The sequence below is a fragment of the Cyprinus carpio genome, chromosome B19 (genome assembly GCF_018340385.1).
Source record: "Cyprinus carpio isolate SPL01 chromosome B19, ASM1834038v1, whole genome shotgun sequence".
Classification (NCBI taxonomy): domain Eukaryota; kingdom Metazoa; phylum Chordata; class Actinopteri; order Cypriniformes; family Cyprinidae; genus Cyprinus; species Cyprinus carpio.
In genome coordinates, this window is record NC_056615.1 from 19,618,720 (window position 1) to 19,643,085 (window position 24,366).

At 36.8% G+C, this 24,366-nt stretch overlaps 1 protein-coding gene and 2 long non-coding RNA genes across 12 annotated transcripts in view; 2 read left to right on the forward strand and 1 right to left on the reverse strand.

Annotated features, from left to right (window-relative positions):
- LOC109064031 (plectin-like) overlaps positions 1 to 24,366 on the reverse strand; it is a 93,943-nt gene that overhangs the window by 64,794 nt on the left and 4,783 nt on the right. For 7 of the 10 annotated variants that reach the window (XM_042744925.1, XM_042744927.1, XM_042744932.1 and 4 more), the window contains exon 4: positions 21,146 to 21,338. In XM_042744925.1, coding sequence (XP_042600859.1) covers positions 21,146 to 21,338 — 193 coding nt within the window. Of the gene's footprint in view, positions 1 to 14,578; positions 14,838 to 21,145; positions 21,339 to 23,225; positions 23,421 to 24,366 lie in introns of those variants that run through there. The other 3 variants (XM_042744941.1, XM_042744940.1, XM_042744933.1) reach the window with 2 other exon arrangements.
- LOC122140627 lies at positions 4,643 to 5,284 on the forward strand. Its single transcript, XR_006157213.1, has 5 exons — positions 4,643 to 4,672; positions 4,763 to 4,824; positions 4,908 to 4,994; positions 5,083 to 5,124; positions 5,193 to 5,284. It is a non-coding gene; the product is annotated as an uncharacterized LOC122140627 (long non-coding RNA).
- On the forward strand, positions 6,233 to 6,752 carry LOC122140628. Its single transcript, XR_006157214.1, has 3 exons — positions 6,233 to 6,330; positions 6,427 to 6,538; positions 6,633 to 6,752. It is a non-coding gene; the product is annotated as an uncharacterized LOC122140628 (long non-coding RNA).

The following is a 24,366-nucleotide window of genomic DNA, read 5'->3' on the forward strand; positions in this document are numbered from 1 at the left end:
CACACACAAACAGAGAAAAGCCCAACATAGACTAGATGACACAGCATTTTGAGAGCAGCCTGCTGCTGGAGCTCTCCCTCCCTCTCTGACACACGCCGTTATTCTATCTCTGCCTTTTTTTCCAGTGGCCCTTTTTAGTTCTACCTCTGTCATAGCCACAAGACAAAGCACAAAGTGAAGTTCAAGGGGTTCAAGCTTGAAATCTGAACTTTTTTTTCTTTTTTTTGAGGATATGACATTAAGAGCCTCTTGCCTACAAAATGTTTCAAACAAGCATTGTTTATATATATATATAAATATATATATATATATATATATATATATATATATATATATTATATATATATATATATATATATATATATATATATATAGACAGGATCATGACGGCCATGTTCAATATAATAAATGAACGAGGAGTGGAACTGTCAAGCTCCAAAATTACAAAAAGCATCAAAATATTATAAAAATATCAACTTTTGAAATACCATTACAGGTCTTTTGACAGTAACAGACATAAATATATTTATTATATTTATGTCTGTTTCATAAGTAACAGACATAAATATATTTTGTTATTCACTAAAATCTTGAAAATATGGAACCTCCAGTCTGTAATAATGCATTTAGATATTTACATGATGAAAAGATATTTACATGCTAAAGATTTCGGTTATGATTGGCCAACCTTTGCAAACGACGTAGCAACAACCTATCAAGTTGCTGAATGCTGAAACATGTTTTTATGTTAGTATTCTCATATTTCTGACATCAACAGCATGATTATTTATGAAGAACTTTTTTTTTACAGCTTAGTTTCCATGAATAGTCTGGGCATATTTTATTTAAAGGATATCTAGGAACTATGAATGTGTTCAGGAAAATGTATAATGGACACTTCAGCTCAGTTATGCCAAAAATGTATAGTTTCCCTCTGAATTTCAGTCACTATCTAGAGCCCTGGCCAGCTGCACTGCATTTGATCTGCTCCAATAGGTAGTTTTCAAAAAGTAAAAAAAAAAAAAAAAACAAAGTTCTTGCCAAATCTGTGTTGTACCGCTGGGAAAGAAGCCATTGCTTTGTTGTGATCAATACTGCATTAGAGCAGGTGGAGAATAAATATTGCACAGCACTTTGAAATATATGCTTCGACTGGTCATTCACAACATTGAGCGGTAATATATTTTGTATATTAATAACTGAAATCCATGGCAACATACTGGTGCTACAGTACTTTCATGTATTGTATATCACTCTGCAGTCCCTCTGTTTTAAAAGTATCTTATCTTATCAAATCTTATTTAAAAAATAAGATAATAAAATGATTTAAACTTTAATTTCATATCCATGTTCACTACTGTTCAAAATATTTTTTTTAATAAGAATGCTCACCAAGTCTCCATTTTATTAAATTAAAATAGTTAAACAGAATATTGTGAAATATTACAATAATTTAAAATGTTTTAATGTATTTTGAAAATGTAAATTATTCCTGTGATGGTCATTATCATCACTATCCTTACTCCAGTCTTTAGTGTCACTTGATCCTTCAGAAATTATTCTAATTTGCTGAGAATATATTGTGTGATACCAAATACTGGACAGGTAATTGATGACATTTTTTTCCACTGACTGTGTTGATTTTGATCCCAAAACACTGAGACCCGGGTCTTATTTTGTCACCTCACAAAAGCTTGTAGAATTCAGCAACTTGCATGAACCTGTTTACTCTTTCACATGTAGATCAGTCATCCTGTCTCTGTCTCTGACCCATCAGCCCACTTCACACAGCGCAATGGCATAGCAGGGGACTGTTTGGACGGTCCCCATAGATACAGGACAGCAAACTGTCAACAAACACATCATTTACATCTTTTCAACGCAGTCCTCTCTCCTCATCCAGTAGCCAAAGTTTAGTTTCTTTCTTTCCTTCCTTATTTATTCTTTCTTTCTTTCTTTCTTTCTTTCTTTCTTTCTTTCTTTCTTTCTTTCTTTCTTTCTTTCTATCATCTATCTATGAATCCTGTAGAAAGTAAAGGAAAATAAAAGGACGCTTGAGAGACCTTGATTCCGAGCTTCTCTTCAAGGTTAACACTGTTTACTAAGCAGGACCTTGCTCATTCTGATAACTAGCAAGCTGATTATTTGAATACTGTCTCTAATGTTTATCTAAGGGAATTCTTTTTGTTACACATTTTAAACTAATTTCTCAATAATACAGCTCTAAGTACGGAAAAGGTACGTTTTGTGCTCGCCGATTAAAATGTATTTCTCAATAAGTTATTGAGCCATCAGTCAAGACGTATAAACACAAAAGCCAAACATTCATTTAAACCTCATAAGTCAACTTTCACTGGTTAATTATGTGCTGACAGTTGACAAATACCAGCACAACGCCTTCAGAGGGTCCTGTCTTACTTCTGTTTAACCTTTCATGAAACTCACTGCATAATTTCATCTTATTTGTGAATCAGCCAGTCTTTATCAAGATAACATTGTGAGATCTTCTGCTGATTCATATATCTAGTGTGATTATAACAAGAAAACAGGCTTTTTACCAGATAACTGCCCCATAGTGTATCAAGAATTATGTATTAGTTCGTAGTCACTTTTACTTGTCACACAAAGAATGATCAACTTGTTTTTAACAATTCATTTTTATATTTGCTAGAAATAGTTATATTTTTCATTAAATATTGTTTTATCAATTTTTTATTTTTTTATTATTTACGATTTATTTTTGTTTAGTACCCTTTTCCTAATAATATGCAATAAACAAACAAACAAAAATAAATAAATATTTGTTTTTTTTAACAAAAACAAACCAACAAAAACAGACATATAAACAGAAAAACTAACAAAGAAATAAACAGGCAATGTGCAATAGGCAACTTTTCTAAAGTTATGAGTCAAGAGTGGATTTGCGTGCAATCTCTAAAAATCCTGAACAATAGCACTCACCCAGTAACCTGCCAACAGGCCTAATGAACACACATGGCATTCATGGCAAACTGATACAGCACTCCTGGGGCCTGTTGCACAAAAGTAGAATTAAGACATCCGGGATAAATGACTCAGCTGAGCTCAATAAAGCCAAAACATGTGCATCCAGGCTTAATTGGTTGCACAAAGACCAAGCCAGGATGAGCAGACACGGATTCATTAAGCCAGGTGAAACCAATCCTGGATAGGTGCGCGCTCACGGCTCACTCAAATAGACCCCGCCACAGATCACAGATTAACTGATTTACCATGGCAACTAGAGCCGCGTACTTTTCCCCGTCTGAAGCACAAATCCTCATGGAGGCATACGAGGAGGTAAAAGATATAATTAAGAAGAAAGGCAACACCGCCACAGTGATAAAGCAAAGAGAAAAAGCGTGGCAAAGTATTGCAGACCGCCTGAATGCGTAAGTAGTGCACAATTACACACTCACCGCTCCGCTGAAAACATCACAATTACAAATCAAATATTTAATTCACATCTCCAAAAAACGCAGTTGTACTGTAATTATGAAACGGTTAAATTTTTTATTGAAATGCACTGCATATATGAGTGAAATTGTGTAACGTAACTCCATCACACTGTATAAAGCTATGATATATTATTATTTAAAGCCTTACATTATTATTTTACGTTACTACGCTCAGTACGGTTTAATCTTAGCCGTTGTACTCTGCTTATTATGTTGTCCACCGGTTTTTTTTTGTGTTTTCCCCTGCTTTTATTAATGTAAAGCAGCTTTGACAGAATGAAACAATTGTGAAAAGTGCTATATAAATAAAATTTTCTTGAATACATAGATGAGCTATAATAATAAATCACTTTAATTTATATAGCGCCTTTCAAAGGACCCAAGGTCGGTTGCTCACTGCACTGCAAAAATGTCTTTCTTTCTTAGTATTTTTTTGTCTTGTTTTCAGTCAAAAAAAAATATCTAAAAAAAAAAATCTTAAATATTTTCTAGAGCAAAATAACCTAGGAAAATAAGCAAAAAACTCTGCCAGTGAAACAAGAGAACTTTTCTAAAAGTAAGTTTATGGAAAAAAGTAAACTTATTTCAAGAGAATTTTTCTTATTATATTGACAGATATTTAAATTTTTTTGCTTGTTTTAAGCACACATTTACTTGAAGTTTATATTTTTGGTCTAAACCTATACTTATTTTGCTAGGTCATTTAGAAAATCAAGAAAATACATCTTTAGTGTTTTTTTTTTTTTTTTTTTTTTTTTTACTGAAAACAATACAAAAATACCAAGTCATTTTTGTCAGTGTGACTCCATTAAATGTTCTTGTGATAAAGAATGTGTGTGTGTGTGTGCGTGTGATGTAGATTAAACATGAACGGGCCAAAACGGACATGGCAGCAGGTCAAAATCAAATACAAGAACATTCTGCAGAATGGTATGGTCCCTGACTAATATTTAACAAAGCACAAGCATATATTGTACCCAGAAGGTGCCTGCTCACACATTGTCTGTACTGTTTTTAGCAGTGAAAAAGAATACCCACAGACAAGGCACGATTGGTGGGTCACCAAAGGCTGACCTTACCCCAGCAGAGGACATGGCCTTGGAGCTAAATAAAGGCAGGCCCGTCTTAGAGGGGATCCCTGGGGGTAAAGAGACGAGCATAGGTTTCCTCCCTAGATGCCACCCGCTTCATTCAAGGTATGTCCTTCCATCTCTACATGGAATACAACCACATTCATAGGGAATCAATTTGGACTGTCTGACTTTGGTTTACCTATTGCCTTGCAGTGTCTGGCAGCACTGTGTTCCTGTTAGAGCCACCAGCACAAGCACCAGACGATGCTGATCCAGTGAGTACTCCATCAAAGGCATACTGTAGGCCTGGGCATGTCTTGTCTACTAGCTTCAATATGAATCCGATTAAATGTGATAGGGTGAAAGCCCCAGTGCAGCAGCAACAGCACATGATGGAGACGATGATGAGGAGGAGACCATCTCTGTGGATTCCAGAAGGCATGAGGTATCATGTTAAGACCGTGAAAGTACTATTTACTCTACAATGGTGAAGAGTCCCTCATCAAAATCAAAAAATGTAATTTCTTTTACAGGACCCAGATGCTATACAGTGGGAAAACCAGCCTGGCAACATAGTGCGTATTAATAAAAGGACACCACATCCTGCCAAATTCCAGCTGCGCTAATTGTATTGTGTTCACAGAGCTCACAAGCTATCAGAAAGTTGTATGGCAACCACCTCCGGCGCCAAATAGAACTGGCAGACATAGACATTCAGTACAAGAAGAAAAAGATAGAAAAAATCTTGCACTGGAGTCCGAAATAAAAAAGAGGACAACTATTAAACACCACCCCAAAACAAAAAAACTCCACAAGCATATAAGAAATCCCATCAATGTACACTGTATGCTAACTGTAACACAAATGTATTAATCATTTATTATTTTTCTTTCCTCCCCCAGCTCCAAGAAGATGACACGGCTCAAAATAAAAATTAGGTATATTCTCGTAAGGTCAAGTGAGCCATGACATATGAGCTCTTATTGTGAGCACACAGGACGGTGGCATCTTTCTAAGGTATTTTTTATTTTCACAGCAATCAGTACAACCAAGTCATCGGTTATAAGGCACCGGCCTCTTTTGCCCACCCCCCCCAGCACCGGTGTGGCCACTAGCCTATATGAAGGCCCAAAATTGTGTGTTCCTTCCTGCTCTGACAATGGCATGCCCATTCTTGCGAGATGTGGTGGATGAAGAAGCACTTGTGCTGAGGAGAGCCTTCAGGCGAGACAGGGTCTTCAGGGACCGGTTGGACCCACTGGCCTTCCCTGATGACCATCTATATGAAAGATACAGGTTTTCTGCAGATGGCATCAGGTATCTATGCAGACTACTGGGTCCCAGGATTAAGCACCGCACTGCACGGAGCCATGCACTGAGTGTGGAGCAAATGGTTTGTGTGGGCCTTGCGCTTTTTTTGCTAGTGGAGCCTTCCTGTACTCAGTGGGGGATGCAGAACAGCTGAACAAGGCCACAATTTGCCGCACAATAAGGAGTGTGTGTCTGGCTATCAAAGCATTAGCAGATGTCGTTCATCTCCTTCCCTGGCCACAGAAGACTCTGTGACATGAAAGAGGAGTTCTATAGGATTGCAGGTAAGAGGATCTACAAATTACAGGACAACTGTTAACACATAGTAGGATACTCATTACTTTGTGTGACAGGTTTTCCCCAATGTCATTTGTGCAGTGGACTGCACACACATAAGGATAAAAGCCCCCTCAGGTGCCCATGAGGCCGATTTTGTGAATAGGAAATCCTTTCACAGCATTAATGTTCAGGTGAACATAACTTTTTGATATTGTCCATTGACGAACACTCTGCATTGCCAATGATGTGCATTGATTGGTGTAATATTCCTCATCTTATGATTTCAGATGGTCTGCAATGCTGACTGTGTGATCAGCAATGTTGTGGCAAAATGGCCTGGCTCAGTCCATGACTCCAGAATCTTTCGGGCCTCTGAAATCTATCAGTGCCTATCACAAGGTAAGCCACACAACCCCTATTTATAACCATCATGGCTGTGTCAAGAATATCACTGTGTTTATGAGGTAGTAATGATGAGATTTTGTGTTGACAGGTGAATTCTCTGGTGTGTTGCTGGGAGACAGGGGGTATGGCTGCCAGCCTTTTCTCCTGACACCTTTCACAGACCCCCAGGAAGCACAGCAGGCCTACAACCATGCCCATGCCAGGACCAGGGCCCAGAGTTGAAATGACCTTTGGCCTCCTGAAGGCACGCTTTCACTGCCTTCACAAATTAAGGGTCAACCCTGTTAGGGCATGTGATATTACTGTGGCTTGTGCTGTCCTCCACAATGTGGCCTGCCTGAGGAAGGAGAGGGCCCCCAGAGTGCCACCAGCCATGGACTGGGACAATCCGGCAATCTTCCCTGATGACGACAGTGGTCGGCTGCTGAGGGACCAATATGTGTTGAATTATTTTAGTTAGTATGTGTGCTTTCAATTTAGGTAAAAAATGTCCTGCTGTGGCAGAGGAAATAGGGTTTTTTTGGGTTGGTCTTTTTTACGAATTTGGCCCTCTTATGATGTTTGTGCGGTATACTGTGTGTAATACAAGGCTGCAGGGAGGCTACTGCATCCATTCATTTGTCTGTTCAGTTGATGTGTGCAGACATGCAGGGTGTGTTATATACAGACCTTTGAATGTGTATGTATCATTTTGTATAATATGCTTTGATTCTGTGCTTTCCATCTTGTAGAGTCACTGTGACTTCAGTTTCGAAAGGAGCTGATAGTTAACCTGCTTTGTTTTGTCCTTATTCAATAAAGGAACATAATGTTACACATTGTGTTTTTATATTCATATGGAATGGTGTATTTGTTTATATGACAGTGTACTAGGGCCCCACTGAGGAAAAAGGATAAAGTCATAAATTTATGAGGCTGGTTCTTTCTGCAGAAAAAAAGCAACATATTCTTTTTACAGTTTTGATAGTTATGACAATGTGATACTTCATATTCTGGCACATCAGCATGTCTTTCTTTATGAAACCATACTGAAGTACAATTTTACGAAATGCCCCACATCTGTCATTTTAACAACTGTCCTCCTTTAAAACAACTGGTTACAATATTATGACTTGTCTTTTTTTTCTCTCTGTGGCCCTAATATTCTATCATTTTATATATAGTCTATGGGAAACTGTAAATTATCTAATGATAGCAACATCATCTAAAAATCATTATTTATCCAAAATAATTGAAATTAATGATCACAAAAGTTTAAATAATGACAGTGGGTCTAGTTATATGTGATAACAATGTATAGTGAGCAGTGAAATAACTATTGGTTTCCATTTGTGGCGACTGCTGACTGACATTAGGGATGAGATTAAATAGATCCTGGAATTTAGCCTGGTCTGGAGCAGGCTAGCTCCACAGAATAAATCTCCATGGTAATTTATACCATAACATATCCTCCTGCCCCCTATCCAGCTTTAGTGCAACCGGATTAGGGATCAATTGAGCCAGGATCACCAAGATATCCTGGCTTAATCCCTTATCCTACTTTTGTGCAACAGGCCCCTGGCATCACATTAGCATTCCACTGATCAAAGCTAAAACTGCTGGTCCACATGCTTGCACTTTAGACAATACAGTAGTCTGAGTCAAGACAAGTCAATGTTGTTAGTATATATAGTTTCCACAATACACACTGTTTCAAAGCAGCTTCACACATTTTGCAGTTTAGAGCTAGGTGATGGGATAAACTGATTATTTATTGAGGTAAACACCATATGACACACTCATATATTGCATAAAAATAGGCTTAACCTTATCTTGCATAGACATCATCTTAGTCATCTTCCTTGGGTTTGTCTGGACAACATAAATAGGAAAATTACAATCTACTATACAATGACTAAACATTCCATGACTCAACAAAATGAAGTGACTGAGATGTTTCTACAGCTCCCAGGTTTCTTGGTTCAAGTTTATGTGCAGCATTAGCAGGCGGATAGGGAGTTTGTTGCAGACATCCCTGGTATCCCAGTGACAGAAATTCCACACCAACAGAGCAAATGTTTAACCTTCTGACAATAAGTCCCAGACAGATAGCACATTCATTCTTCCTGAAGTGTGAGTAATCAATCATGATCACCAATCATTGGATGAAATGATCAAAAACAGGGGTTCCTGTCAGGGCTGCAAAAAGTGGGGAAAAGAGCGGGTATGCAGAACAAACAAGCTCAAGTTTCCAAAACACGCAGATTAGATCAAGTCATGACTGTAAGCACCACAGAATTTGAGGGGGACAATGAACACACACACACATATACATATATATATACATATACATACAGTACAGGTCAAAAGTTTGGAAACATTACTATTTTTAATGTTTTTGAAAGAAGTCTCTTCTGCTCATCAAGCCTGCATTTATTTGATCAAAAATACAGAATAAACAGTAATATTGTGAAATATTATTACAACTTAAAATAATAGTTTTCTATTTAAATATACTTTGAAAAAATAATTTATTCCTGTGATGCAAAGCTGAATTTTCAGCATCATTACTCCAGCCTTCAGTGTCACATGTAACATCCAGTCTATCACATGATCATTTAGAAATCATTCTAATATTCTGATTTATTATGAGTGTTGGAAACAGTTCTGCTGTCTGATATATTTGATGAATAAAAGGTTAAAAAGAACTGCATTTATTCAAAAAAAAAAAATAATTCTAATAATATATATTCTAATAATATATATTTCTTTACTATCACTTTTTATCAATTTAACACATCCTTGCTGAATAAAAAGTATTGATTTTATTTAAAAAAAAAAGAAAGAAAAAAAAATTACTGACAAGTAGTGTATATTGTTATTAAAAAAATATTTATATTTTTAAAAACATAGCTTTTTTTTTTTTTTTTTTTTTTTTACTTTTTATTCATCAAAGTATCCTAAAAAAAGTATCACATGTTCTGAAAAAATATTAAGCAGCAGAACTGTTTCCAACTTTGATAATGAATCATCATATTAGAATGATTTCTAAAGGATCATGTGACAATGATCCTAAAAATTCAGCTTTGCATCACAGAAATAAATGATAATTTAAAGTATATATATAAGTAATATATATATAGACACACTAGGAACCTAAAAAGAATCATAAAGATACCAAAACTCAAAGATAGTCCAAAAACATTCACATCTACACATCTAAAACATGTGGGAAGTCCTTTAGAGGGGAAGAAACAAGCAGCAAACATTCTCTGGTTACCAGTACTGACTACAAAGCTGTTCTTATATTTTCTGTTCTTATCTTTTTATGTACTTATTTTTTTTTATCAGCAACTGCACCATATATCATATTTTTGCTCAGCTTGGGCCTCTGAATAAAAATTTATGTTTTTTCTCCTTGAGTGTAAGCTCCATGTTCTCTTATAATATATTAGCAAAAAAGTCTGATCTATTAAATAAATAAATGGATTTCTCTAGCTATTCTATCATATATATTCACCAGGGAATTCCCCAATAATGAACTGCATCTGCTGATAGTTTATTTGTGCATTGTGTCTGCATTGTTTAGTAAAGGAATCATGCTAATCAAGTAACATAACCAATAACGCACTTTTAACGGCTCAATTCTCCATCACGCGCCTACAGAGCAACACAAAATCCACAATTTAAAAACATTTCTCGCAACCTACTTCTTTCCATCCCCTCTCTCTCTTCAAAAAACACGTTTTCACAGTGAATTAAAAATATTCCCTTTCTATTCCAGTTCGGAACACCGTAACTTCCATTACACAAACTTTCCCTCTTTAAGATGTGCATTCAGGTCCGGACAGGAAAAACTTTCACTGCTACTTTTTATTTTCCACTTTCAGTTACTGGCTGCTCCGATGTCAATACTCAATGTAATAATAACGTTTGTTGATCATGCAATTTAACTGCTGTTGTGGGACTTAAGGACAATTTTATGTACTAAGTTATTTGTTTCTGTTTTTGTCAATACAGTGAAAGTCAATGGGGCCCAAAACACTGGACCCTATTGACATTCATCTTACAGACATTTTTCAAAATATGCACAATTTTCTTAGGTTTGGAATGTCATTTTAGGTGAGCTATCCCTTTAAGTTAAAAAGCTCTGTTGCAAAACTATGCATTCAAGAAACCATAAAAAAAAAAACTAGTTAACAATGCATTAGGAAATTTCAATAAAGAACATATAACATGTTATACGCTGTTTTTCTATGTAAACAGACTGTGATATTATCATTCACATTCAAAGAGGGTGACTCTGTACCTCAGCCTGGCTTTTCTAAATATAAAGAGCTGACTTTCCCAAGATGATCCATGTATTTCACACATGAATGCTTAATGACATGAATCATTATCACATTACAAAAAGTAATCCCTCAATACTCATTGGCTGTGCCATCATTAGGAGCTTCACTTGAGTCATGAGCATTACTCATGGGTGTATTTATGTTCAAGTGGGTGTGTCTCAGGACATACTTCCAGTAAATGCAAGAAATACTGTACAGATGCCCATCAAATACTTTTTAATGTATGACCAGCACCAGTTCAAATCCAATTCTGTGTCATGAATAAGTGAACATACACTTGTCTTGTGCATACTCACGGATGTCTGTATGTTCATGACTGTGTAAGCTTTTAGAGACACTATTTTAGAATTTAAGATCATGTTGCATAAACCTGATACTGGCTGAGGGAGTAGAAGGGATAGAGCTGCTCCATAAAGGTAGCTCAATTAAAGCAAGGGAGTTCAAAACCATGTGTTTGGCCAGTTATGAACACAGACAAACCTTGCCAAAGATACACCAATTGCTGTTTACCTTATTTTATATGATTACCCTATGTGATCCTCTTTAATACACTGAAATCTCACATTCTAAACTGAAATGATGAGGTTTTGTTATGTTGGTCATATACTAAAATAAACAAACTAGAGTTGTAACTGCAGTGGCCCCAAAAAGTTAAGGGCCAGTAAGATTTTTTTTTTTTTTAAAGAAATTGATCCTTTATTCAACAAGGATGCAAGAAACCGATTTGACTGACTGACGAGTAAAGACTTTCATATTATAAAAAAAAACGTATTTCATATAAATGCTGAACTTTCTATTTAACAAAGAATCCTGAAAAAATGCATCTCAGTTTCCACAAAAATAAATGGCACAACTGTTTTTAACACTGAAAAAAATAAAAATAATAAATGTTTCTTGAGCACCAAATTAACATATTAGAATAATTTCTGAAGAATCATGTGACTGCTGAAAATTCAGCTTTGCCGTCACAGGAATGAATTACATTTTAATATATATTAAAAAAGAAAACGGTTACTTTAATTTGAAATAAAATTTTATAATATTACTGTTTTAACTGCAGTTTTGAACAAATAAATGCAGCTTTGGTGAGCAAAAGAGACCTCTTGTGAAAATTCTTGAATGATACTACACATATTGTTTATTGTTTATATCATTTTTAACCTAACATTGACAAACTCCTTAACTGAAATGATTTGCTTGAAAATGCCACTTGGACAAATGCTTTTTGGGCAACTGCATCTAACTGGTTTGAAACATACAAGGCAAGTATTTGGGTTTATAAGTCACTTCCTTTTTCTTTACTTTGCTAATGTACTTCAGGAATTCCAAGAAGGCTTTAGAGGGGGCCTTGCCATGGAGATATCAGGTAAATCAAACAAGGGTCAAAGGTTAAATCATTCAGTGTGAGCATGCATACTAACTCAAGATGTGGCCAACCTAAAATTTAACAGCACTTTGCATCTTTAAAAGCTACTCCTCCCTGAACACAAGGTCACCCCGGGTCAGCAGCAGCCATAAGACAGTCGTCTATGGAACCTTGTGTTTTGGTTAAGGTTCCCGGGCTCCCTTACCTGGTTACCATACAACCTCACAATCAGGCAGCTCAACAAGCATTCCATACTAGGGTCAAAGGTCAGTGTCTAGTTCGGAGACAGATGTGGTAAAAGGGGGAGGAAGGTGTGGGCTGAATGTGATGCCATACCAGCCACGAAACCCGATCCTGCATCAAAAGAGAGCTGTGAATGTTTCACTTAAAAGAAACCTAAACATAGGACAGGATTCATTCCAGTTAAAATTAGTTCATGCAACTTATTTAAGAGACATATGTGAAGAGTATCATGTTCAGATGTTACAAACAGAAATGATACAAAAATATCCGCTGCGCTGCATTTCTATCCATCAATACTAAATCTGATTTCACGGTGACACACACACCAGAAGATCAACAATCTGGCACATTTAATATGATCCTAAAATGGAGCATGTTACAGATTTGGCTCGGCGTAATTTGATAAATTATCGACTCTAATTCAATCTGTGTATTTCTTAGTCTTCTCTAAATCTGCCTCTTATCAGCAGGTGTCACAAAAATCAAAGGCGACACAAAAGGGAAAACTGGTCAGTCTCAGTGGATCATGGAACACTCAAACTGGTGCCAAAGAGAGAGATTTTGGGATTTGCCACCATGTGACGCACTTCAAAAGGGTCCAAAGGAAGACACAAAACATTTTACACACTCAGATCAAAAATATTTTTTTCACAGGTTTGATATTATTAGATAGGCCTTTTACAATCCATCTAACATTCGGGATTCATGCAATCTTGGTAAATGCAGATAACCTGTGTAAAGTGTGCTGACACTTGAAACAAAAAGACCTGTAACTGGAAATAATTCAAACTCTAATGCGGTTTTGTATAAACCTGCTAAAATGCATAACATTTTCAGGAAATAAGTCCTTTTGAGTAAAATAAAATTATCTCCAACATTAGGTTTTGTGTAAAACCCCTCTAGAGGATTTATTCAGACTCAGTATTCCCTGATATTCAGACTTATGCTGGCCATCTGGGTCCAGTTCTCTTCTACAATAATAAACTGGGGCGATATTTATAGATCTCTCCTTAGAACGTAGTCCTGTAGACATGGGTCAGAAGTAGGATTATGGGAGAGGATGGTTACACACTTAAGAACACGAACCATGCAAGGCATTCAGTCTGCTTTGTAATATGTATTGTGAAAAGGGCTTGACAAATAAATTCAATAAAAAATAAAAAAAAGAGTAAAATAGTGGAATATTATTACAATTAAAAATAACTGTTTTACATTTTAATATATTTTAAAATGTCATTTATTCCTGTGATGACAAAGCTGAATTTTTATTGTCTTCAGTGTCTCACGGCACTATCGATTTAATGCATCTTAGCTTAAAGGGATACTCCAGCCCAAAAAGAAAATTTTGTCATTAATCACTTGTCCCCATGTCATTCCAAACCCGTAAAAGCTTTGTTCGTCTACGGTACACAATTTAAGATATTTTGGATGTTAACCAGGAGGCCTTTGGCTGTCCCATAGACTTTTGGGGTGGAGTATCCCTTTAATAATAGTATTAATTTCTTTAAAAAAAAAATCTTTATGACCCTAAACTTTTGAATGCTAATGAATATACTAATGATTTCCAGAGTCTGCTCGGATCATTCCTGTTTACAACTTGACACTACATGCCTTATATGTAAATATCGGGGTGAATATTAAAAGATAAATATTATGAAACTGCAATAAATTAGTCATCATATCGGCACAAATGGGGCGATGCATTCTCCACGAATAAATGATTAACACTCAGTAAACTTGTCTCATGAGGCATGCTGTTCATAGACAGTACCTTACTGGACGTTTGAAGACCCTGACACACCAGGTGGGTTGATGATGTCTGAATTAAATCTGAATTAAACGGACCCATCAGCATGTGTTTTAACAGAACCTGCTGTAGAACTCATGCCAATCCAAAGTTTCAGAGCTAATAGTACCTCTAGGTTTAGTCTTTTGCAACTCTGCAGTCAGACGCATTTGTGCCAATCAGTGTGGAACTGCTTAGAACCCGACGCCTATGACGGAGCTCCAGCCCCCTCTTCCCCAGTCGCACACAATCACAATCGCACATATGGTGCATTCACACACGGATAGTGACAGCCGTGGCTCAAGTACCTTTATACTTCTCTCTGACGTTCTCGTAGGCTTGCACAAACTCCTGCTCGTCTACTTGAGCAGTCACGCTGGCTGGATCATACATGTACATGGCCCTAGAATGAGGTCAGGTCAATCTCTCGTCTGTTTTCCTTTCTTCTCTTACTTTGAGTCCCTCTTCGGACGTGCTTTCCTGGCGACTGGTCTGTCAGAACAGACTGGTGTGTTTGTACAGTCTCACTCTCTCCAGGCTCTGTGTGTGTGTGTGTGTGTGTGTGTGTGTGTGTGTGTGTGTGTGTGTGTGTGTGTGTGTGTGTGTGTGTGTGTGTGTGTATGAGTAAGTGTGTGAGTGAGTATTCCCCCACAGTTCTGGCTCTCGTTCCAGACCACCAGTACCACTCCCCTCCTCAAGCTTGAGAAATACCAACACACACACAACACGGTCCCACCTCTTAAAGGCATACATGCAACACACATGGACACACACGAGCAACAGGCTGCTTTCTAAGGACATCAGATCTAGTACAATGAAGCATTATGAAGCCAGCCAAAAATATAGATCAGCATGAAAGGAAAGGCATTAAGGAAGTATGTAGTGTGGGCTAATATTGGCTGTGACATGAGGGCTAAATCTCAGCAGGACTTTGCCACTCTCACATACATTCAGACTTAATAACAAAGTGTGAACAAACATACACAAACCCTGGCATCTACATGAGAATAACATTACGCTTAAAGGGACAGTCCACCCAAAAATGAAAATTCTGTCAATTTACTCAACCTCAAATCATTTGAAACTAGTATGACTTCATTTCTTCTGTGTAACATAAAAAAGTAAAACATTTGTACAATAAACAAGAATAATACTTCAAATAATGTGGCTTGTTGAGGAGAGGTGTGCTATGATTATAATAAATCAACATGATAAAACAGCTGAAAAAAAACTTTAATAAAACTTATATTAGGTCCAGTAAGATACCATCCAAAACACCCCAAAATCACCAAACAACAATCCTAGAAACCATTTGGTAATAACCCAGAACAGCTTTGATACCCCTTAGCGATGTCCTAGAAACCACCCATAACAACAAATAAACCACCCTAGAAACCAACTATTGGTCATCCAGCATACCCTAAAGTATGCAAGTAGCGTTGTCACAATACCAACATTTTAGTTCATACATTAAAATAGCATGCAGCCTTTAAATTTTTATCAGTAAACATTGTGAATACTGTTTGTTATATACCTAAAATGAGCAAAAAGTGTTCCCTGTATAATCTTGTTTAGCGCAACCTCAGAGTTCTGCACTCTCGCAAAAAAAAAAAAAAAAAAAAATCCTGTTATAATAAAAAAAAAAAGCTATCTACAATCCACAATGAATCTCTTACTTGCATCATGTCTACACCTTTGTTATAATGAAAGAATTTATAAGCGCTGAACAAAAAACTTTTGCGTTTTGAGTTGGCTTTGATGATTGGCTTAAATGTAAAAAAACAAAATGCTTGAAGGGATAGTTCACCCAAAAATAAATTCTGTCAGGGTCAGAAAGCTCTCGGATTCCATCAAAAATATCTTAATTTGTATTCTGATGATGAACGAAGCTCTTACGGGTTTGGAACGACACAAGGGTGAGTAATTAATGACAGAATTTTCATTTTTGGGTGAAGTAACCCTTTAAGTGCTTCACAGAGTACAGAGGACAGTTTGAAAACTTCAGCTTTCGGCAGATAAATGAACCCGGTTCTCTGTAAGACTGGTCTTGGTAACAAGGGTGGTATTCTTACATTTTTTAAAAGTTTAAGTATTGACTTGTTACCAAATTACTGGTGCTTTGGACTACTAGCATCTACACACAATGCCATAGAGAACACTTGGCAAGATTACCCTAGAAACTACTTAGCAATACCCTAGTAACCACCTTAAACCTTAAAACCACCAAGCAACTACCCAGAAAACCCTATAAACAACCAGCAATGCCCTAATTACCACCAAGAACACTCTAGCACTGTTGCAGCAAATTTAATTAAATCTAGTTCTAAAACCTAAATTGTTAAACAGACCAGATTTTGGCAGCAGTGTGACAAAGTAGTAACACTTAATACAGAAGCTGCCAATAACAGTACAACATACACAGACTTCCTGATAGAAAACCACTAACAGAATGGAGACCAAACCTGATAGGGGTGTGTGTTTTGAGAGAGTGACAGTGATTAAATAAGTAGAGAGACCGAGTGGGAAGGGGAGAGGGAAATAAAGGCCTTTTGTATGAAGTATGTCCTGCAGTCTATCTCAGGAGGAAATGGAAAAGCTTCCTAAGATGAAGATGGGGTTAGAGGAAGTGAACTTTTATCACTTGAAAAAGCAATTAGCTTTTAAAGAATGAAGCGGGTGCGAGACACAATTCTGCTACTCCTTGGCCCCTTTCTAAAAATTAAGTCAAGCTGGTAGCAGCTATGTTTGATGCTTCACAGCCATCTTAAAAAAAAAAAACAGTCTCAAGGGGGCAAACCCCACCCCTTACCATAAGAAATCCCCTACACCAGATGTGCCCTCATTACGAGCATTCCCGAGGTGGCCACGATCCATCAACCCGCCAGCTCTTTTCCAAAACCCTGCATAATGCTTGTCAGTATTTGACATTTTTAATGTCACTGAGAAACTCTTTCTCAAACTACTGAAAATATTTTGGCTTCAGGGGCCATAAAATGTCTAAATAAATACAGCTGACTGTGCACACGCTTATATAAGAGAAGGGAGTGTATTTCTGGAAAAATACATAAATCCTGATCAAATCTCCCTTACTGTTTTGGAAATGCCATGTAATAAAATCTTGTGAAATTATTTTAATCATGCCTGATATATGTGCTCTAAACACCTTTGCCAAATGTGGAATAAAAACAGAAAGTGCACAGTTAATCTGGGAACTGGATATGCCCTCAAATATGTAAAATGGATTATGCTCAAATAATATTTTAACAGATAGTTCATCAAAAAACTAGATTTTTATGTGCTTAAGAAACACCACACTGCTATGATGCTAGTGTGTTGTGGCTTTGGCAGGATGCTGCTATGTGGTTGAAAGTTTTGAATTGTTTTTAGCGTGTTGCTAAGGTAGTTTGGGTTGTTGCTCAGTGGAGTGAGTTAAAAGAACCAACACGTGTCTGTTTTCATCATAAGATCTAAAGTATAGCAGCAAGTCTACACATCTACACTGACAGATAGCTTTTCATCTCCACTTTATAATCAGATAATCAATAATGGCATGACACTAATGTCTCAAGTTTCTACATTACAGCAGCAGAACAGATGTCTCTTTGGCCTAAAGAGCTTTTAATCTTGGTCTACGTGATAAGTATCACTCAAACGCATTCTAAACTACTGCACTTTAAGGGGAAAACAATGTTTGCTGGAAATCCTGTTTTTTGCATAGGTGTTCAATCTAAAACACATTTCTCAGGTATTTTTGTTTGAACTACTGACACCATGTGGTGGCAGTAGGACTAACATTTGGGGGATTTACACCTATATAATCTTGAAAATATTTGGCATTGCATTGGAATAAATGATCTGCCACCATCTTCTTTACTGACATTGTCTAACAAGAGAAAAAGCAACATTACACATGTATCAATGCACTTAAAGTTGACTATAGCTCATTAGCCAAAATCAGTATATTGATCAAAATTTAAACTGATAGTCTTTATTGATTTAAATCAGATATGATTCTGAGCTACGACACATTGATTGTCACTTTGTGAAATATAAAGATAATGGGAAGAATGGAAGGTCATACAGATGCTTGACTATCTAATCTACCGGTAAATAATTCACTGGATTTTTTGAGGTCCGGAGGCATGTGGAATCAACTTTATGCTATTTATAGTTAATCATGAATAATTGATTCATTCTGGTGTGGTATCTAAAGGTTACAGATTTTCCCAAGAACTTTCTGGAGCCAACAATGTGAATATTTTCAGGACTAAAGTAAACAGAAAACTGCAAGATAGCAGATGTATAGCACGCTGTCACACTGAAATGTATCTGCACGAGTTGATTAAATTCTTTAATAAGTGCAATCCAGCTGCAGATCTTAGTAGTTCCTGTGAGGAGCAACTGATAATCAGTTTGTGCTGTGCAGTGATGGCACGGAGGAAAGATTGGATGTGTTAAAGTTCAGATGCTGAATTGCTTCCCTCAACACCTCATAAGAATTACTAAAACAAAAGAAAAAAAGGTCTGAAAGCATTTTTGAAGTATGACAGTATTGTATATGAACTCATTGTCAGTGTCACCCTGTCAGTTTAGTTCAGTGCTTGCATCTTCCTGAAACATTACCCCTCTCACCTTTCTCTGATGTCTAACACAAGAAAAATTCTAGACATTTTAGAGCATTCTTCAGTGCTCAGTCTAGCCGGGGGCATTGTGTATGAAACCTGGCCCCTGCAATGGGACAGCAGGCCAGAAATTCAGATCTGGAGTTGAAGATATAATGGAGTTAAGAGCCATTTGATTTTCAGCATGATAAATGTAATATTTAAATGTATTACTTTAGATTTTTAATTTAAGTATACTCAGTCTGTTAAAAATAATTTTGAATCAATTACAGAATTGTAATCATTAATATTAATAATCATGATTACAATATCAAGGAACATATTCTTGTTATAATGGAACAGCACTACAATGAATTTTAATGAAGCATTTAGCAGTGCAAAGCTGTCAAGCAGGGATGCTGACTAACTAATTTTCATAGTGCCCATTTACTGCCACAGGATGGCAGCCAAGTGCAGATCAAACCTGAATTATCAAAACATCCTGTGGTTATCCAGTTTGTGTGTTTAGTACTAGAAACATCTCTGCAAAAATAAAAATTAAAATAAATCTTTGACACCACAAGGCACTAGCAACATCCTGGCACTCATAACCCTGAATACCAATTATACAACCTACTAGCAATAATAACACTGAAAGTCACTTTGGATGAACGTGAGCCAGATGCATAAACATTACATGCTTTAAAGTTTCCTGAAATTGAAAGACTTAATATGAAACAATGGATGTGGTTCATCCAGACTATACACCAGCATCCTGCTTAGTTTCCACTGTGAGATAAAGATGTCAGTGTACCAGAGGAAACTCTGCCCTAATATAAAAGATTTATGGCACAGAGAAACATAACTATATTCTTAAAAGTGGCAGAATCATCCCTGCGTGTGCATAATGCAGAGCAGAGGTACTGTATGAGATAAGAACACTGCAGTCCTGAGACCACACCCTTGCCTAATATTGTTTGAGTGTGTATGGTCTTTTATGCACTCACACACACAATAACTGCTGTGTCAGTCCTATTGCAGCATGGCAGGGTCACACAAGGAACAGACTTACTGCAGACTTACTGCTAGATATAAACATCCACACAAGCATCTTTTTAATTAAATAACAAAAAAGCAGTCTGTAACATGTTTCTGAACATGCTTTTCTGCAATCAATGTTCTACCTGGATTTAAAACCTGCAAGTACAGGACATTCAGAAAGCCGGGGTTGTTTTTTTCCTCCTAAGCCAAAAGACAACAGTATCCTAAAACAAACACTTTCTGTCTAACATCCTACTAACAGAAAAGGCTATATTAAGCAAACATAAGAAACCAAAAACAAGTTTGTTTTAAACGGAACTTCAACGGCACATCAGACACCTGCCAAGCAGGTAATATTCCTTGTGTGCAAGTGCAAAGACTGCAAGTCTGTTAGTATGATATAAAACACTATATTTGTCTATGCTAAAATGTTTAATCCCACAGGCAAATACCGTGAGCGAAGACTCTACTACTTTTTATCCATTTGTAAATATTTTTGTGACTAAAAGTGACTGGTAGATAGGCCATTTCTGTGTGCTTGAAGATCTTACTGCTAAAGAGCATCTTTCTCTATTGACTGCCATTCAAAAACTTGCTATGTATTCTGACTAAAGGTGCAGTCACATTTACTGTTGTTTGGGAAATTTTCAAGGGCAAAATCCAGTCATTTCGATAGAAATCCACATAACTGGGAATGCTGGAGGACGAAAGATTTCTCCACATGGAGTTTACCAACAGAAAGCTCCTTGGTTTGACTTTTGTGTGAGCTGAGCTTCATACGTTGCTGCCATATTGACAATAGACAATGGAATTGTCCACAAAATATCATTGAAATTATGCTAATGATACTGCACCATAAATAAATATTTTGGAAACAGCATTTCATTATATTATTGTACATTCTATTATAGTTTCAAGTGACTAATTTTCACTGCAAAAAAAAAAATAATAATAAATAAAAAAAACTTCAAACTAATTTTCACATTTCACATGTCAAAATATCAAAACATGTTTCAAATGGGATATTTTGCTTCTATGCCATATAGAAGAATAATTTTTGGTTCCCCAAAGAACCTTTCAATTAATGGTTCTTAAAAGAAGCATTTTTTTAGTGTGAAGAACATTTTTTCACAATAAAGAACCTTTTATGAAATGAAAAGGTTCCACAAATGCCAATAAAGAACCTTCATTTTAATTGTGTAAGTACTGCAATATTTCTTTGATTCCTCTGACCTGCAATGCGAATGACTGCTCTCTCTGCAGGGTCCAGGACATCTCCAGAGGCAGATTTGGAGCGTTTGACGCGCTGGTGTTTGGGGAGGTTCCATGGTAAGGTGTCTCCGTGAAAAGGTGAAGAGCTCAGGTCACTTGCACTCTCCTCTGATGCAGACCGCTCAATTACCCGCCGACGACCACCTGACATGACCTGGGAATAGAGACATGGAAAACGTGAGAGTTAAGAGATGATACAAAATGAATACACAAAGCAGCAGTGAATTGCTGATGCTCCTCAGGATGAGTTTTCAGGTCACTTTGGAGAACCACTTTACTTTAGACAGCTGCTGGGGCTGTTTAGAGTCACTAGAAAACACTACAAAACTTTCACACAACTGTATAGATATTATCAACGAGTTGAGAATGGATTACATATTAAAATCCCTCATGTCTATTCATAGGAAGCAGAGATATGATTACTGTAATTAAACAAATGAACAAGAATATCACATAATGCCTTAATGTGGATGAATAAAATATGAAGATACTGCAATACTTTAGTGCAATCAAAATAAATACATATTGCTATTTAAAGTGTGGAACAGCATTTGAACCTGTGGAAGTAGCTTGCCTTCCGCCTATATAATCAGATTAGCAAATCCTTAATGTTATCTCGATAGTACGCTGCCTAGTGCCTTTCCTGAAGAGGGCAGAAAATCTTGTCGGTGACTGATTGGAAGGTAATTGATTACTCAGAAGTTATGAAGGTGAACATGAAGGTGTTGAAAAGAGCATGTTTTAGTGGCCCCAAAGGTAGAAAATTAACGTCATTATTGTTAGTGGAACCAAAGAGACTTCAGACAGGAGTATTCACTGAATTCACTGTCATGAATGTGTAAAGACAAGACCTAGCCTACATTTTTTTCTCTGTTGAAAATATTTAACACTTTTCATCACACTCTTCATTTGCATGCATCGAGTAATACTACCTTTACAAAACTTTATGGAACTTTAATATATTCTACCAGCTAAAGTTTGGACACACTAGATGAATTTATGAATAATAAAATCCTCTGCTTAAGTGCCTAAAATATAACATCTGCATAACTTTTAGTTATACACTACCATTAAAAAATTTGGGAACAGTAATTTTATTTATAAAGAAATCAAAATTCACTCAGCAAGTACAAATTAAATTGATCAAAAGTGACAGTAAAGACATCCGTAATGTTACAAAAGTGCTGCTCTTTTGAACTTTCTATTCACCAAAGAATCCTAAAAAAAATATGTATGGTTTCTACAAATTGCAGCACGACTGATTTCAACATTGATGATAATAATAAGAAATGTTTCTTGAGCACTGTCAGCATATTATTACAAAGGAATAAAGCACATTTAATAGCATATTAAAATAGAAACAGTTCTTGTAATATTATTTCACAATATCACTGTTTTACCGCATTTTTGATCAAATAAATGCATCCTTGGTGAGCATATGAAACTTATAATTAGGCCCTACTAAATTATTCGCAAATGTGTGGGTGTGTGCACGTTTGTGTTTACCGTAGTAGGCTACTGAAAGAATATCCTATTTGCATGATATTACATAATATTTCAAAGAACCGTGTCATTTACCATGGTAACACGTTAGTCAACAGCGAAACAAACGCACTACTAACGACTTTAGACAGATTAACAGAACATTAACAGAAAACTGCAGCTGTTATTTGTTTCTCGAGCGCTGCAAATTCAACCATTTTTATGAGAAATCCTCAACGCGTCGCATATAATCGCGCGCAGAAGTAGGCTATTCTCGTCATCATTGCTCAGCAGATTCAACGATGCGGCAAACACACCAAGCATCTTTTAAACAACTGCTTCATATGGGTACCGCGACTCTGTTTGCAGCCCATACACAGCATCCAGCTGTTCACCACCCTCCCTTCTCATCTGTCAACACGCCAATGTCAGTGCCGGCACCCCGCATATAACGCTCCGGAGAAACGATGCCAAACTTACAGCGTCCCGCCTGCGAATAACGCATATTTCAGTGATGCAGCCATATGGAGAAATGTAGGCTACCTGCAGTGGAACTTACCGTGGAGGAATCCAGCACGAACGCGCCCTAGTTATGAAAGTCAAGTGATTATACCGCTGGATGCTCCGGTGCTGTTTGCCCGTGGAGATGACGGTGCAAAATGCTGTGGATGATCACTGCTGGACAGGGGAAAGGTGATCTGATCTGATCTGATCCAACTCTGTGTTGCCCCTATAGTGTTCCACACAATGGTGGAATGTCACTGGGTGTTTGGCACAATGCAAGGATAGATTTGATCTATTATGTGGGAGAGAGTTTATTGCCTTCCCATGAACAAATGCTTCTCTGTTTGATAAACTACAATTGTGACCTAAAGTAATGCACCCCAAGCCTCAATAGTGACTGAAGCATTTGAATTAAAAATCAGTAGGGGGAAAAAGTAAAAAAGTAGCTAACTTATAGATATTGCTTCATTAAATTACATAAAGTTTATATCAACTTATGTGCACACAAAATGAGTTCCAAAAGAAACATTAAGCATGAAGTTCCTATAACTGATAAAATTGCAGTTTTTAAGTAACTAAACTCACAGCTTTATTTTTGTAGAAAGAGATGCACAGATGCAGGTAATTCACAAACGCAACTTATCTCTCTCTCTAATCCGCGCCACAAGGATGCACTGTTTTCTTTTAAATCAAAGCTAAATACACGTAGAAACAGCGCATACTTGTGGCGCGGATGATACATACGCAGCAGAGCATACGCAGCATATGGTGATATGGAGAGACACAGAGGAGACTGTTGACAAAGTAATTGTTGAATAAAGTCATTATTTTTGTTTTCTTCGCTTACAAAAAGTGTTTCCGTCACTTCATATAACCCAGATTGCACGTCTGATGGCAGATGGAGTATTCTGACAGCGACTTTCATACCTTTTATGGACCTTGACACTGTTATTTACTTGGCAATCTATGGGACAGTCACAGGCCTCCTGGTTTTCATCCAAAATATCTTAAATTGTGTTCCGAAGACGAATTAATCTTTTACGGGTTTGGAACGACATGGGGTAAGTGCTTCATGAAAAAAAAAAATCATTTTGGGGTGGAGTATCCCTTTAAACTGACACTTCGCGCTGGAAAAGCCCGCCTACTTTGATTTGATTGGTCATCTCAGTTATTGTGACATTGACGAGCGCTGAGGC